At 49.8% G+C, this 15617-nt stretch overlaps 2 protein-coding genes across 7 annotated transcripts in view; both read left to right on the forward strand.

Annotated features, from left to right (window-relative positions):
- Window positions 1–9221, forward strand: part of CDKL2 (cyclin dependent kinase like 2) — a 10573-nt gene extending 1352 nt beyond the window's left edge. The window contains exons 1-13 of one of the 6 annotated variants that reach the window (XR_001863530.1): window positions 7–203; window positions 2204–2398; window positions 2678–2856; window positions 2987–3099; window positions 3286–3425; window positions 4355–4443; window positions 4942–5068; window positions 5700–5971; window positions 6145–6235; window positions 6992–7103; window positions 7189–7320; window positions 7613–7705; window positions 8225–9221. Coding sequence is in view for 3 of the 6 variants with exons in the window: in XM_017738971.1 (XP_017594460.1) it covers window positions 36–203; window positions 2204–2398; window positions 2678–2856; window positions 2987–3099; window positions 3286–3425; window positions 4355–4443; window positions 4942–5068; window positions 5700–5971; window positions 6145–6235; window positions 6992–7103; window positions 7214–7320; window positions 7613–7672 (1653 nt within the window). In the remaining 3 variants the exon portion in view is untranslated. Of the gene's footprint in view, window positions 1–6; window positions 204–2203; window positions 2399–2677; window positions 2857–2986; window positions 3100–3285; window positions 3426–4354; window positions 4444–4941; window positions 5069–5699; window positions 5972–6144; window positions 6236–6991; window positions 7104–7188; window positions 7321–7612; window positions 8111–8224 lie in introns of those variants that run through there. The other 5 variants (XR_001863529.1, XM_017738971.1, XM_017738972.1 and 2 more) reach the window with 5 other exon arrangements.
- Window positions 9222–10571: 1350 nt separating this feature from the next.
- Window positions 10572–14638, forward strand: RCHY1 (ring finger and CHY zinc finger domain containing 1). Its single transcript, XM_008637420.2, has 9 exons — window positions 10572–10660; window positions 10746–10865; window positions 11622–11737; window positions 11803–11881; window positions 12137–12181; window positions 12285–12343; window positions 12674–12700; window positions 12976–13096; window positions 13313–14638. The coding sequence occupies exons 1-9, from the start codon at window positions 10601–10603 to the stop codon at window positions 13439–13441; spliced, it is 756 nt and encodes a 251-aa protein (XP_008635642.1). The 5' UTR covers window positions 10572–10600; the 3' UTR covers window positions 13442–14638.
- Window positions 14639–15617: the final 979 nt, after the last annotated feature.

Consider the following 15617-nt stretch of genomic DNA (forward strand, 5'->3'; position numbering starts at 1 on the left):
CCCTCCCCCCCGCCCGGGCCCCCCCCGCCGCCGCCATGGACAAGTACCAGGTGCTGGGGCTGGTGGGGGAAGGCAGCTACGGGGTGGTGACCAAGTGCAGGAACAGGGAGAACGGGCAGATCGTGGCCGTCAAGAAGTTCCTGGAGAGCGACGACGACGCGGCGGTGAGGAAAATAGCCCTGAGGGAAATCAAACTGCTCAAGGTGAGGCTGGCGGGGCCCCTTTGTGGCAGTTTTGTGCTTAAGTTTTAATGGTTTTATGTTTAAATTCGCGGCTCCTGTGTTAGCTCCTCGCTCAGTTTGTGTCGCAGCCTCTGGTCGGCGTTCGCAAAGTGCCGCTGACAAAACCCAAGCCGAAGGAGACTCGCTTGGGCCCTCTTTGAATTTCCGTGTGCGGCCAAGCCGTGCTAGGTTAATGTGACCTTTTGTGCTGTAGCCTTGCAGAGCTGCTTTCCCCTTCGCCTGAGCGCTGTGCTGGATTTACCTGGTGAATCCTGGCTTAGAAAAGTCTGTGGATGCGCCCGGCGTTCCGCTGGGAATGGTACGAGGTCTCTGTTGCCGCCTGGTGGTGGCTGTCCCCCCGTCCCAAATTCCTGTCTTTTGCTGCTGTGAATTTGCTGAAAAGAAAAGAAACGCTGACCTTTTAAAGCCTGCGGGTGAATGGTGACCTGAATGTGTGACACTAAACGGACTGGGGGGTGCCGGTGTCACCTGAGACGGAAAAATGCTTCTAGGAAAGTTTGCCTTTATTTTCTTTTATTCGTGGCACCTTCCTGGCAGGCAAGAGGCTGGGGGAGGACTCCTGTCGCATTCCCTGAACCATGTGTAGCCCCCAGGTGGGAGCCAGCTGGCATGGTGTCCTTTGCTTTTGGAGTGTAGGATTTGCCTGGTGTCACTATTGTGGTGAAAGGGGGAAGGACAAGGGGGAATGGATTCATACTGAAAGAGAGTAGGTTTTGATTGGATATTAGGAAAAAAATACTCCCTGTGAGGGTGGTAAGGCACTGGCACGGGTTGTCCGGAGAAGCTTCCCTTGTCCCTGTGCACGGGCACATGTGGAAGTTTTATACATTGGGACACAGGTGATGTGTCTGGTGAAGAAAAGAAGGAAAATCTTATTACACTTGGAGAGTATCCGGCCTGTTCATGTGGTGTGGGGCGTTCCAGAGGTGGGAATACTGGCAAACTTGTATCCTGTTCTCTTGGCTCCCACAAGTGTCTCTTCCTAAGTCTGCCGGTTACAGTCCCTGTGCTCTGAAGGGGGAAAAACGTGCTATTTGCCATCACTGCAAGAGCTACAGCATTAAAGTTAATAGCAGAGTATGTGCTGGAGCTTGAGACACGGCCAGCAGCTCTAAGCATTATCCCTTCAAACCTTTAAAAGTGGATCTGTGTGAGCCTGGATTGTACCTGCTCCACTGGCCAGGCTCACCGAGTTACCGAGCACCACCCGGCTGTGTTGGGAATTAACTTGTTTTCCTGGGTGAATGGAATCTTAGCAAGGGGAACATTTCCATATACAGCTCAGGAAGGGTGGCCTCTCACAGGGGAAATAAATACCTGGAGATTTAGTCTCTTTGTAGTTCCTTCCCTTGTTCCCTGGGAGTCTTTGGTTTTAATTCTTTTTTTCTCTTGAATTTGGGCAGAAATTTAATTGTGACTGAAAACAGCAAAACCTCTTTAGGTCTCCCATGTTGGGAATAAATCATTCTTGGGAAAAGAGCTTTTTCTCTTATTGATTATCCTTTAAAAATTCTTCTCTTGTCAGACCTTCTAAGAAATCTGGGCAGACACAGGTGCAGGTTGGCTGGCACCACCTCTGCACTGGCAGAGTTTCCCCTACAATTCCCTGTGCTCTGCAGTCCTTTTGCATCTCTCTCGGTCACATCCCTGGGCTCTGGTGCTGCCTCCAGGCAGCCTCCGGTGACATTTCCCTGCCAGGCTCCAGCTAATAAATAACTGTGCTCTGTAGCGTGGCCTTTTGTGTTGGTGTGTGATAAATGTGTAACAAGCTGGAGGTGGATTCTTGTCTGCTGGGAATGTGATGACAAAATAACTAGAAAACACAGCTGCTTTTTCTTCCTCTCTTTATTCAAATTGCTTTTTTTGCTAGTGTCCCAGCTGGGCTGCAGTTACAAGTATCCCTTCATAGTTTTCCCTAAGTAAGTGTTTTCCCTCGCTAAACATTCCCTATTTTATCCCAGCAACTCAGGCACGAGAATCTGGTGAACCTGCTGGACGTGTGTAAAAGGAAGAAGCGGTGGTACCTGGTATTTGAATTTGTGGATCACACGGTGCTTGATGACCTCGAGGCCTCTCCCAACGGTCTGGACTACGACAGGGTTCGGAAATACTTATTTCAGATTATGAGAGGAATTGCCTTTTGTCACAGTCATAATGTAAGTATGTGCAAGAAATCAGCTCTGCAGCTAGAATTAATAGATACAGAAGGATATAGCTTTGTATTTATATATATTTAAACTTGGAGAAATAGAGCTTTGTCTGAAAAGGAAGGGAGGTACAGAGAGATACATAAAATAAATGTGTCTGAAATTAGAGGTTCTCTATTTAACCTGTAATTTTCTACCCGAATATGAGAAAGCTACAGCTTTTTCTGAGCCAGCCAGTTTGCTATGTACAAATGGGGAATTTGCCCTGACTTGCTTTTCTCTGTGCAGATAATCCATCGGGATATTAAGCCAGAAAACATACTGGTTTCCCAGTCGGGAGTTGTCAAACTCTGCGACTTCGGATTTGCCCGGCCCTTGGCAACTTCCGGGGAAGTTTACACGGACTACGTGGCGACCCGCTGGTACAGAGCCCCGGAGCTGCTGGTGGGAGACAGCAAGTATGGCAGGTGAGTCTGGCCTGCCAGGCTGGGAAGGGCTGTGGGGAGCATGGACAGGGTGCTCCATCTTCTGCACTGGCCCAGCCTTTGGATCGATGAGCTGAGCTGAGCTGGGGTGGTGGTGTTTTTTTCTCCCCAGGCCTGTGGACGTGTGGGCTATTGGCTCCCTGATAACAGAAATGCTTACAGGAGAGCCCCTTTTCCCTGGAGACTCAGACATTGACCAGCTCTTCCATATCACCAAGTGCCTGGGTAAGAAGAGCCCCTTGGGCTCCTCATGCTTGCTCAGGAATGGAGGGCTCAGATTTGTTTTGATGGGTGGGAAGGTAACAACCCAGACTGTAGCCCTTACTGCAGTGCTGACCCAGCATTTCAGCCTCTCAGATGTTTCACTGCCCTGTATTTTTCCATGTCGTTGCTTTGTTTGCGTGATTCCAGGTAACTTAATTCCAAGACAACAGGAGTTATTCTATAAAAACCCTCTCTTTGCTGGCATGAAGTTGCCTGAGGTGAAGGAGCTCGAATCCCTGGAGAAACGCTATCCCAAACTCCCTGCTGCCGCACTGGATTTAGCCAAGGTAATTGACTAAAAAACTATTGTTTCCTGTGAATGTTTCTGTTTCCCTGTCCTTCACCTTGTGCAGCTGAGTACAGGGCTGGTAAAGTGCCTTTCTATCAGCTCCCCATGCAGTGAGCAACTGCTTGTGTTGGCAGCTAGGTGAGGGCCGAGGATACCACAGCTCCAGTCCAGGGCGATGGGGGCACTCAGCCAGTCACCTGCAAGGCCTGGAGGGGTCACTGCATATCCTGCAGCGATCTGTTGCGGTGACCCAGCCCGCAGTTGGGCTGGGGCAGTTGAATGCTAATCAATTCAGGGCTCTCCCTTGGGTGGATTTCCCCACCCAGGACAGTGATTTGGAGGGTGGGTCGATGGGCGGCACAGAAGCCGAAGCCGCATGCCCCTGGGCAGTACCCGGGTTCAAACCGCCTCCCCCTGTTCGAGAGAGTTCTCTGGTACTCGGTTGTTCATTAGCTCCCTGTCGTATGTCCCACCTCCCGGTTTCCCCCATTGGTTCTTGTTGAATTGTATCCTCCCCCTGGCTTGTATCTCGTTGGTTGCCTTCCCTTTCCCCGCCGTTTTCAAACCCCCTATAAAACTGAAAGCCTCTCAGAGATCGTTTTCTGGCTGCTGGAACCTCTGACATTAAACCAGTTGGAAGCCAGACCAGCGGCCCCTCTCTTTTCCTTTGCCTCCGGGTTAACACGAGCCCAGACCATCGGCCCCTGAGGTGCTTCCTCCGTCGAGGAACCAGCACACGCGCCCAGCCAGCGCCTTCCTGCTGCCCAAGTCGGTCCTGAAGGACACTGTGTTCCCTCTGACTGAGGGCACGCCAGAGCTCATGCCAGCGAGCCAGGGACAGCGTTAGGGATCTTTCACTCAGACATGCCAAAGCCTTCGTTTAATTCCTGGTGTGTTTACGTCCTCACGTTCACGTTGGTTTGACAGGAGTGCTTGCAGATTGACCCAGACAAGAGACCATCCTGCGCTGAACTCCTGCAGGGAGATTTCTTCAACAAGGACGGCTTTGCTGAAAGGTAAACAGCTCCCTTCTTGCTCACTGCAGGCTCAGGTTAGAGGGAAGTGAAGCAGCTGTGCTTGGAAATTGCACACTGGGTTTGCAGAGCTGACAGCTGCTGAGTGTCTCGGGTTTGTTTTGGCTTAACCTTCCTGGAAACAGGTGAACAGTTGGAAGGGAACACGTTGGAGTGGCACATTTACCTTGCTGTGACATTCATTCATTCATCAGTGCCACACCGTATTGGGTAGTACAGTCTTACACTGTATTCACTCCCTGCATCTGCACCAAACTGGGATGCAAACACCTTTATTGCCGTATTGTGAAAAATGTATGCTGAAGATTTTATTTAGCTTAATGTATACATTACATTTGGCCTCTCATTAGTTAAAAAGCACAGTTTGTTTGATTGCTTAAAAGGCAGTAGGAGCCTGGGCTTAACAGCTGATGATGATATTAATAAAAACAGAAAGCCTTTTATTTATTTTTTTTTCCTTTCTCCTTATATGGAATGTAGATTTACTCAGGAGCTTAAACAAAAGATCCAGAAAGATGCCAGAGACCAACAGTTCCAAAAAAAATCCAAAATCGGCAAAAAGGACAAAAATGATGTTTTAGAAGAAAGAAAAATGATCAGTGTTCAGGTTGGTTGATCTGTGTTTTTCAAACTTGTATTGTTTTGTTTTTTTTTTTTCATGTCTTAAAATCATTGTTTTGAAAACAGGTGCAGCAGTTTAAATTCCTAGAAAATAGATCAGGAGTGTGCAGGTGGCAATTTGGCCAGTCCCTTGCAGGTGAACTACACAGTGGTGCAGTTCCTGGCAATACAGAGCCGGAGGGAGAATCACGTGGGAGCATAAGTCATGCTGAATCATGGAAACATGCTTTATGGTGCTGTTTACCTGTTTTAAAGCCCTGTCTCCGAAATTTAAAATTTTCCTTTCAACTGGGTACCAAGGACGCTTCAAAGTGACTTTGAGGGGACACTGGAGTGAGGTTTTATTTAATTTATTTAATTTTACAGCTGTTTTTCCTCCATCATTTCTGATTCCAGTCTCAAATGACTTACGTGCAGAGAGTGCTGGAACCCTGACAAGTTTTCTTCCGTTTGATGGAAAGCAGAGGTTTTCTAACAAAACCGTTTCCATCTCCATTAGATTCTTGCAGAATCATGCATGTGTAGGCTTCTGACATGTTTTTTTTCCTCCATGCACTGCTGTAAACTGCTTTTTTAACACGACTGTAAGGAAAGATGATGTTTATCTTCCCAAGCAGGATTTCAGCATGGGCCCAAGGAGCAAAGATGGAAAGCTGATAAAGACCAAGCCCTCTAAAGCTGATGCAGAGAAAGCAGATCAATCCTCCAGGCTGGGCTTCATCTTCGACAGCGCAATCAACCCACTTAAATTCAGCCCTCAGACCACCCTGAAAGATTCCAGCAGCAGCTTGGACTACGCCAAGAGCCCAGGCACAGTTATCCCTCCCATCAACCAGAGCTTCTCTCCTACGTTTGGGACGGGTTCTGTGCCTGGGAGCCTTAATTACAGGTATGGGAGCAGAGCTAGGAGAGCTTGTATCCATCATTCCTGTCATGTCCTGAGAGGTGCAGAGTGACGATGTGGGAATGTGAGACGTGGGGTTTGGGATACCTTGCATTTGTTGCTTTGCATTCGCTGTGTTGTCCCAGCTAATACCAACTTTGGGGTGTTTTTCATTACAGACTTGATGAAAAGAGTAAAAAATACTTGAACCCATTGCTAAAGGCACGGAAGCCTTCTCCAGTGGGCCGTTGCAATGTCAGCTTGACACCGGTGAGTCGTCTGTCTGTGCCCCTCGGCCAAAGAAAAATAAATTCAATTAGGTGCTGTATTCTCAAGAACTCCATCTGATCCATCTTTCACTGTAATTCCCCGCTAGAAATACTGGTTTTGTTACCCTTTTTTCCTACAGATTTTTTGTTCATTATCCCTTGCTGATAGTTGTTACATAAAATACATTTTATGTCAGAAAACAATTTTAAATGAGGGGAGCAGTTCAGCACAGAGTATCTGTGAGATTTGGAATATATCCATGGCCTCCTGCTTGGCCAGGAAGGATCGTGTGTGCTGTGCTACTGAAGCAGAACTGATGGTTTGGATTTAATGCAGCCAGGACCTTACTTAGTCATGTCATAAATGCATTAAAAGTTGATAAGGAAAACAAGTGAAATGGAAAGTTTTTCTCTGCTCTCACTACCTAGGCATGATTCTTACTGTGCCAGCCAGGAACGTTTGCCTTTTTCCAGTTAACTAATCCCAGCCATTCTCCAAGTGCTGTATTTTAGCTCTCCGAAAGCAGCCTCACTTAGGTGATTGTTTTTATTTTGCTGTTGCTTTTCCAGTGTTTGTGTAGAAATAACACTTAAGCAGGTTGAATTCCTTCACACACATCAGAGTCTTTTCTCTCACTCTTGTACAAATTCCAACTACATCAGAACATTGCTGTGTTACTGCTTTTTTTAAGCTTGAAAACAGCTTTTTTTCCCCGCTGATATTTTCATGAGCTGGTCCTTATGCCCTTGATTGCAGGTTACTAATGAAAAACCCATTCTTCAGGCAAGTAAGAAGAAATGGGAATTCCCCAAGGCAGATGTGCGTTTGCCAGAACTAAATCATCTCCCCGAGCTGAGAGGACGGGAAGGTAGGAACTTTGATGTCCTCTAAATAAGACCTGGGTACCAAACAAGTGTCAGGAAACAGCGTGTCAGCTCTCACTCCCTTAACAGAGCATGCCTTGGTTGTATTTTGCAGCTTGGCATCCCAGATTTCTGAAAAAGGAAAGTAGAACGTTTGCAGAGTCCCGAGTCCCCTCCCTCGCTGCTATCGACCTTCATAACTCAAGTCTGGCTTCACAGCAGGTATCAAGGCAATAAAGTGGTTCATGCTGCTCTGTATTTGTTTGGTTTGTGACTTTGGCAACAGTGTGGCCCACGGAATTCCAGTTTGACTCCTAACAGGAGCAGAACTTGCCTTGGGATCGTAAGTCTTACACCAGGGGAGCATTTTTGAAGCCTGATTTGACCAAAGAACAGGTTGGGTTTAAGTTAGGTGTTGGCATTGCATATGTCTTTAGAAGGCTGTTTCTGATTGCCCTCTCTGTTGATACTACACTTGGAAATTGATCCTGTCTCTTTCTTTCCCAATTTACAGCTGTCAGGGACCTTGGTGCCGGATGCATTAGAAGCCAACTTCCCCAGGGTCGAGCACTAGCCCTGGGGAGATGGTCACACCTACCTGTAAAAGGTGGGCTTTCATTTCTCCTGTGTAGCCTGCTGGGGGCTTCAGTTTTTTGCTGTATAGTCTTCTGGTGGCTTCCAAATGGGTGGTTTCATGAACACTTACCTAGCTGGGAAGTGGAATAGGAAAGTTCTTCGTTACTTTGTATTCTTGGCCAGGACATGCAGCTATGACAGACTTCTTACTGAGGGCAGTACACAGCTTGCTGTGCCTGGTAAATCATTATCCTGAGCTGAAGTGCTGGGCACTGGGGTTGGAAACGAAGCAGCTCTCATGAGCTTGGGGGGTTGAGCAAGATAGTAGAACAACAGAAAAAGCGGAAGCTGGCTGCCTGCATGCGAGGAGGGGAAAAAACAGCTCGAGTTTCCTGATCTGTCAAGCACAGAGGTGTAAGTGCACAGCTTCAGCAAGGTAAGGATGTGTAATAAATCAAAATAAAGGAAGCCTTTCGTTTCACCAGGGAGCACCTCTGTGGTTTTGTTAGTTTGTCTGGAGCATCATTCTCCTTTTCTCCTCTTGATGCAGGTGACTGGACAGTGGGAACAATCCATCTGAGTTTCCAGGGGCTAAAGCTGCCAGGTCTCTGCAGGGGAGAGGAGTGTTGGTGCAGCAGACTGCCACAGAAGTGGCTGGGGTCCAGGCCGAGGATGGAGCTCGCACTGCCATTGCTGCTGGATTTCTTGCATGCAAAAAGCCCCTGGAATGTTGACTTTGTGGCTTAGGGCCAGGTCTTGTCTGAGAAGAGTAGTGGTTATTGGTGTGTGACAAGGGCAGGAGCTGGTTTGGAGGACTCTGAAGGAAGCTGGGCTTTCTTTTGTCCAGCTGCTGCCTGCCTGAGGGGTTTCTTTTTCAATGAATAGTGACGAGAGCAGCTGCCAAAACTCTCATATTTTGCTGGGCTGCCTGATCTGGATTGAAAAGCACCTTTGCCTTGACAGTGAAGAAAATGTTTGTGCAAGAAATACAACATTTAAATGTGCAAATCTGCAGCCATTCCTTTGAAACCCTTGCTAATGCACTTGTCACTTTGTTTTAGATTCCTTTTCCCTTCGCATTTTTGACCCAGCATTTGGGCGGTTGTCTTTGGGGTGTTTACCTGGGTCTGTTGTCTGGCTGTTGTTAGTGGTGAAGGAAGGAATATCCCTGTGGAATACTGAGCTGTGATGCAGGTGACATGTACAATGGCTCAGTAACTCAAGTCATCATTCCTTTCAGTCCCTTAGGAGAATGGGCCAGTAAAACTCGACTGTTTGGAAACAATTTTTGCTCACTTGCCCTCAATTTATCTGTGGTTCAGTTTTGTGCTGTCGCTGCATTGCTCACAACTCTGTTTTCCATCACCTGTCATAACTCACACGGTGTCATTAACTTTGGAACTTATTTTTCGATAAAGTAGAGCCTTTCCCATTGATGGATCATGACTGAATATGGTCTGAACTCATTGTATTTAGGGATTTGTCTCTATGCTGTGTCTTGACATATACATTTCATTTGTAAATAAAAAGATCTTGCAGTTCCAGGCCTGGCTGTCCCCAGAGTGGATGTTCCCACTTGGCCAAGCAGTCAGTTAGGTAGCCATGGGCAAATTCGGGGGGAAAAGAAGGTTTGGGGAGGGAAGACTAGAGGTTTTTGGGGGAAAGTTGGGTGTGGTGGGGAGAGAAAGAAAGGTTCAAGGGCAAGGTTTTGCATGGGGAAGTGTGTGGCCAGCAGGTCCAGGGAGGTGATCCTCTACTTGGCCCTAGTGAGGCCACAGCTGGAGCTGTGTTCACAACTGAACTGTGTTCAGTTCTGGGCTCCCCAGCTGAAGAAAGACCAAGGAGCTACTGGAGAGGGTCCAGCGGGGGCCAAAGATGATGAGGGGGCGGGAGCACCGCTCTTAGGAGAAGAGACTGGGAGCTGGGCCTGCTCAGTCTAGAGAAGATAGAGGGAATCTCAGGAATCCATACAAATATCTCCAAGGTGGGTATCAAGAGGATGGTGCCGTATTTTTGGTGTGCCTAGTGACAGGACAAGGAGCAATGGCCAGAAAATAACACACAAGGAGTTCCACCTCAATATAAGGAAGAATTATAGAATCACAGCATCTGCTGCGTTGGAAAGGGACCCATAAGGATCACTGAGTTCAACTCCTGGCCCTGCACAGGACACCCCAATAATCCCACCTGGTGCCTGAGAGCTTTGTCCAAACATTCCTTGAGCTCTGTCAGGGTTGGTGCTATGCCCACTGGCCGGGGGGGCCTGTTCAGTGCCCGCACACCCTCTGGGTGAAGAACTTCTCCTAATACCCAACCTAACCCTCCCTGGCACAGCTCCAGCTGTTCCCTCGGGTCTTGTCACTGTCACCAGAGAGCTGAGATGGGTGCTGCTCCTCCACTTCCTCTCGGGAGGAAGTTGTGTACAGTTATGAGGTCTCTCCTGTCTCCTCCAGAACTTCTTTCCGTTGAGGGTGGCAGAGCACTGGCACAGGCGCCCCAAGGCAGTGGTCACAGCAGCAAGCCTGACACAGCACAAGGAGCATTTGGCCAAGGCTGTCAGGCACCTGGTGGGAGTGGAGAGGTGTCCTCTGCAGGGCCAGGAGCTGGACTCGATGATCCTTCATCGGTCCCTTCCAACTCGGGATATTCTGTGATTCCGTGATTCGTCGTGGAGTCTCCCTCTCTGGAGCCATTCCCACCCCACCTGGACGCGGTCCTGTATCACCTGCTCTGGGGGACCCTGCCTTGGCAGGGAGGCTGGACTGGGTGACCGCCGGAGCTCCCCTCCAACTCGAACTGGGATTCAGGGGGAAGGGGAACACGAAGGTTCAAGGCGGGGGGAAGCTGTTTTGAGAACTCCAGATCCTCCGGAACCGGCTGGGAGGAAGCGGAAGCGGGGGAGCGGGGCCAGGCGGCGGCGGCGGCCATGGCCATGGTGGCGGGGGCGGAGGGATGCGAGCACTACCGGCGGGGCTGCCGGCTGCGGGTGGGTGAGCGGGGGGCGGCCGTGCCGCGGCAGGGGGGGGCGGCGATCCGTGCCCCCATCCATGCCGTGTCCCTTCCGTTCCCAGGCGCCGTGCTGCGGGAAGCTGTACCCGTGCCGGCTGTGCCACGACGGCGCCGAGGAGCACCAGCTGGACCGGTTCCGGGTGTCCGAGGTGCAGTGCGTCCGCTGCCGCCTCCTGCAGAAGGTGGGTCCGGGCAGCGGGGACGCGGAGGTCACGGCAGGGGTCAGATTGGGAGGCACCCCGCTGGGTCATCCGGTCGCACCTCCCTGCTCCAGCCGGATTATCGGAGTTACGGCCTGATGTTGTGTCAGGGGATAGTAGGAAAAGGTTCTTCACCCAGACGGTGAACAGGCTCCCCAGGAAAGTAGTCACGGCCCCAATCCTGACAAAGGGCAGGAAGCTTTTGGACAGTGCTCTCAGGCACCTGGTGGGATGCTTGGAGGTGTCCTGTGCAGGGCTAAGCATTGGACATAATGAGCCTTGTGGGTCACTTTCCAACTCAGGATATTCTATGATCACAGTGCATATGGCACAGGGTTGTGTCCAGGCAGCTCTGGAATATCTCCAGTGAGGGAGACTCACAGCCTCTCTGGGCAGCCTGTTCCAGAGCACAGGAAGGAAGCTTTTCCTCCCATTGAGGTGGAACTGTCTCTGCATCAGCTTCTGCCCATTGCCTCTTGGCCCGTTTCTGGGCACCATGGAGCAGAGGCTGGTTCCATCCTCTTGGCACCTTCCACATCCCTCCAGACATTGAATAGATCCCGTCAACCATCCCTTATCAAGGCTGCATACAGAGCCAGCTCCCTTAGCCTGTCCTCATAAGAGACACGCTCCAGTCTCTTGATAACTCTGTAGCCCTCAGGCCTTGCTCAGGGAGCTCCATGCGCCTCTTGGAGCCCAGCACTGGCTGCAGCACTCAGGGTGTTCCTGTCCCCTCAGGCCCAGCAGCGCTGCGAGGGCTGTGACAGCCTCTTTGGCGAGTACTACTGCGACATCTGCCACCTGTTTGACCGTGACAAGAAGCAGTACCACTGCGAGGAGTGCGGCATCTGCAGGTGCGTGCGGGCGGGCGGGCCTGCTTCCGCGGGGACCGGCCCTACCCTGACACCTTTCTCTGCAGGATTGGCCCCAAGGAGGATTTCTTCCACTGCTCCAAGTGCAATTTGTGCCTGAGCCTGAGTCTCCGAGGAAAGCACAAGGTGAGGATACACCGCTTACCTTCATATCTTAAAAAAATAGCACCTTAAACATAAAGCTGGATGTGCCTCAGCCCCATCTGAGGCCACAGGAGCAGGAGAGCAGTGGGTTCTCCTTCTCTAAATTCACCTAACAGCAACACAGAGGCCACTAATAGAAGACATAAGAAATTTTACATATTGGAACTTTACAGTTTAGAAAAACACAGATAACTGTACAGCAGGATAACTTTTTCTTCTCTTCTTCCATTTGCAAAGTGTATTGAAAATGTCTCCAGGCAGGACTGTCCGATATGTTTGGAGGTGAGCAGCTTCTTTTCATCTCCTGGATCTACTGTGTGGCCTTATTTTTGACTGTGTTTGAATTAATTTTCTTCTCTTTTGTCTGATGTTTGTCTTAAAACAGGATATTCACACGTCTCGTGTTGGAGCCCATGTTCTGCCGTGTGGTCACCTTCTTCACAGGTAAAGCAGACGCCTGAGAAAGGGGAGTATCCGCTGCCTTGGGGGGGTGTTTATTCAACAGCGTCCAGTCTGTGTCAGCTTATAGCTGGTTTCTGAGGGACCCACATTGCAGGGGCAGTCTGCTTCACCAGGAAATATTTTCTTTAGGGAGGTTGTCTTCCTTCTGCAGTCAGTTTTCTATTAATGGGAATCTGTCTTCTCACTTGGCCTCGGAATGCTTTTAATTTCTGCTTTGGGGATGGATACCTGTGTGGCTATTCCCATTGTGCAGCCCAGGTGTGTTGCCTGTCAGTAATTCCATCTTCTTACTGATCTGTGTTTCCTTTTCAGAACATGTTATGATGAAATGCTGAAGGAGTAAGTATTTCCAAACATCCTTCCTCTTGATATTATCCTGGTCCAAACATACTGCTCCAAGAGGCAAAGATCATCATGCCAATTCTGTACCAACTAACTTAAAGCCAGCTCCTAAAGGGATAAAGGGCATTTAATTTCCAATTCTGTGTGCAAAAACTTGCTGTTTCGTGGTCTTTGTTTGCCTGGTACAATATGAAACTTGCCCCTACGAATGGATTTGTTTCGTGGCCTCACTCCAGCTTCTGATTTAGTCCTTTTTGCCCCCTTTCTGGCAGAGGCTACAGGTGTCCTTTGTGCATGCACTCGGCGTTGGACATGACCAGGTACTGGCGCCAGCTGGACAACGAAGTGGCGCAGACTCCCATGCCCGCGGAGTACCAGAACATGATGGTGGAGGTAAGCCTTGCACCCTTGTCTGGTTTTCATGGATCTGTGCCTCGGAGTTACTGGCAGTAGAGGGCGCCAGGGACGTGTGCTGGATCAGGAGTCAGCCCAAGGGGTGGGGAATGATGAGGAAAAGTCACGTGCGGGCTTAGGGCGTTCATCATTCATGTTTATATACACACACTGCTGGTGCTGCAGCTTCTCCCTCCCTTCCCTGTGTGCGTGCAGATCCTCTGCAACGACTGCAATGCCCGCTCCACGGTGCAGTTCCACCTCCTGGGCATGAAGTGCCAGAACTGCGAGTCGTACAACACAGCCCAGGACGGGCGCTGCCGGCTGTCCTTGGAGGAGCAGTGACCGGGATGCGCGCGGCGTTCGGCCGGACGGGGAACGCTCTGCCGTGGGAGAGACTGTTTTACAAACAAAGCAACTCTTGTCAGTAAAAATTCCAGTATTCCAAGTTCAAGGAGTCCTTCACTGCGTCAGGGAGGAGGGAGCTTAGAAGAGCAGCACGAGGAGATGGGATGAACAGCTGATGCAGCAGCAGGAGGAGTTTTGGGGCAGCTGAAGGGGAAGGGAGGTGGAGGTGCAGCTCTCGGGGAAAACGGGTCGCTTTGAGAGGCCTTTTCCGCAGGGTTGTGTGCGAGGACGTGGTGTTCCCTGGGAACAACGTGTGTGTGCCGGGGCCCCGGAGCCAGCGCTGCGGGCACTGCCCAGGGGCAGCGGGCAGGAGCGGCATCCTTGGCTCCCTTCGTGTGGTGTCACCTGTGTGTACAGAATTCCCTTGAAACAAGGGAATTGCTCTGGCTGCTGGGATGAGCAGCGGGAAGATGGAGCTGCAAAGCCCCCCTTTTTCCCCTGGACACCCACCCTGACTTGCTGCCGTCCCTTCACTCAGATTCCTTTGCCAGCTGCAGTCGCTTTTTTCCCCATTTCTTTCTCGTTTTGCTTTGTTCACTGGCAAAGGCACAGGTGGTGCAGGGTTTTAGACACATCCGTAGCCTGATTTTGCTGGTTGAGTACCTGAAGTGGAGCACATATGTCACATCAGGCTGAGTCTAAGGTGTTCACTGAAATAAGAGCAGTCCAGAGGCACTCCAGTAGTGCAGGGACCAATTTTCTGTGGTTTTGGTGTTTGTTAATGGTAAAACCTCCCTGGGGAGAGAAAATGGGAGGGTGAACGACTGCCTTCTTAAATAAAAACCCCAACCCCACCCTTCTTTGTGTAATATCCTGCCCGAGGTGTTTTGCAGTCTTAAATCTTGCAGAAAATTCCTGATTTCTCTGAATTTCACATGCAGATACTTTACAGTAATAAGATAAAAAAAAATGTCAGTTACTCTTCAGGTGACGACTACTCATTTTTGATTTGTTCTATTGTAAAATGAGCTTTTCTTAATCCAACAGTGCCCCATTCTGTATGGAATATTTAGGCTTTGGATGATAGCTATTGTAGCTTGCCTTGACGGGGGTATCTTTTTCTGGAGCACTTTTCTCACTGCTATAAATAAATGGAAAATAACGTCTCTATTAAAATAAACGAATGACACTGTGCGTGATGTGCTCTTCTTTCACGCATGTACTCCCTGGAAATTCCCAGCTGCGTTTAAACCGTGATTCAGTGCTGAAGAATGGTTGGATGTGGGGAGGTGTGAGGCCTGAGACACTGTTAGGAAAAGAAGTGCTTTGCTTTTACGAGCTCCTGTGTTCTCGTATTTTTGTTTTGTGGTGCCAGCAAGACTGCCTGCTGCTTTGGTTGGCACCTGGTGACTACACCTCCTTCCCTGGATGGAGACCTGCTCCCAGGTAAGCCTGGAAGTGCCAGTGGAGCTCCCATCATCCTGCAGGAGTTGTCATCCCAGAAAACTGGCCAAGTAGCCTTGGAGTGTGTTGCTAATGGTAAAACCGTGCTGGTCAAGTCCACAACCAAGCAGGTTTGCTGTTAAATTTTAATTTTTAAATTAAAGCTCATTTTATTCCAGCTGGAAATATTCCTGGAGGAGGCTGGAAGAAAACCCTTAGTTGAGCCGAGCTTTGGAAGAGCAGTTCATGCTGAACTTTGGTGTTGGGAAGGAAAATGATTCATGGTGTGGGATCTGGGTGATTTTGGCCTTTTGCTCTCCTGTTTTTGGTGTTTGCCTCTGGAAAGTGCCTGAGGGAATAAAATGCCGAGGGAACGCCGAAGCGCTGTTTGGTGTGTTTGACGTGGCACGCAGCCCTTAACTCCCTTTGCCAGGGAATAAATCGCACAGCAGGAAAAGGAATGGCATTTTGAGGGGATAAAGGACAATGGAGGGGATAAAGACAGGCAGGGAGCTGCTTTATGGGATGGGAGGTGCCGCACGGAGCTTGGCCACCCTGTCTGTGGAGATGCAGCCGATGGGAGTGGGAAGGATGCTCGATCAGGACACTGAGATGATCCTGGGATGGAAGCAGCAGCTGCCTTGGCCAGAGCTTGCCCGCTGGCTATGGGAGCTGTTGGGAAGCTCCCGCACTTCCTGCCACCCGGAATCCAGCCTTGCTCACCCGTCTG

Source organism: Corvus brachyrhynchos, unplaced genomic scaffold (assembly GCF_000691975.1).
Source record: "Corvus brachyrhynchos isolate BGI_N302 unplaced genomic scaffold, ASM69197v1 scaffold597, whole genome shotgun sequence".
NCBI lineage: Eukaryota > Metazoa > Chordata > Aves > Passeriformes > Corvidae > Corvus > Corvus brachyrhynchos.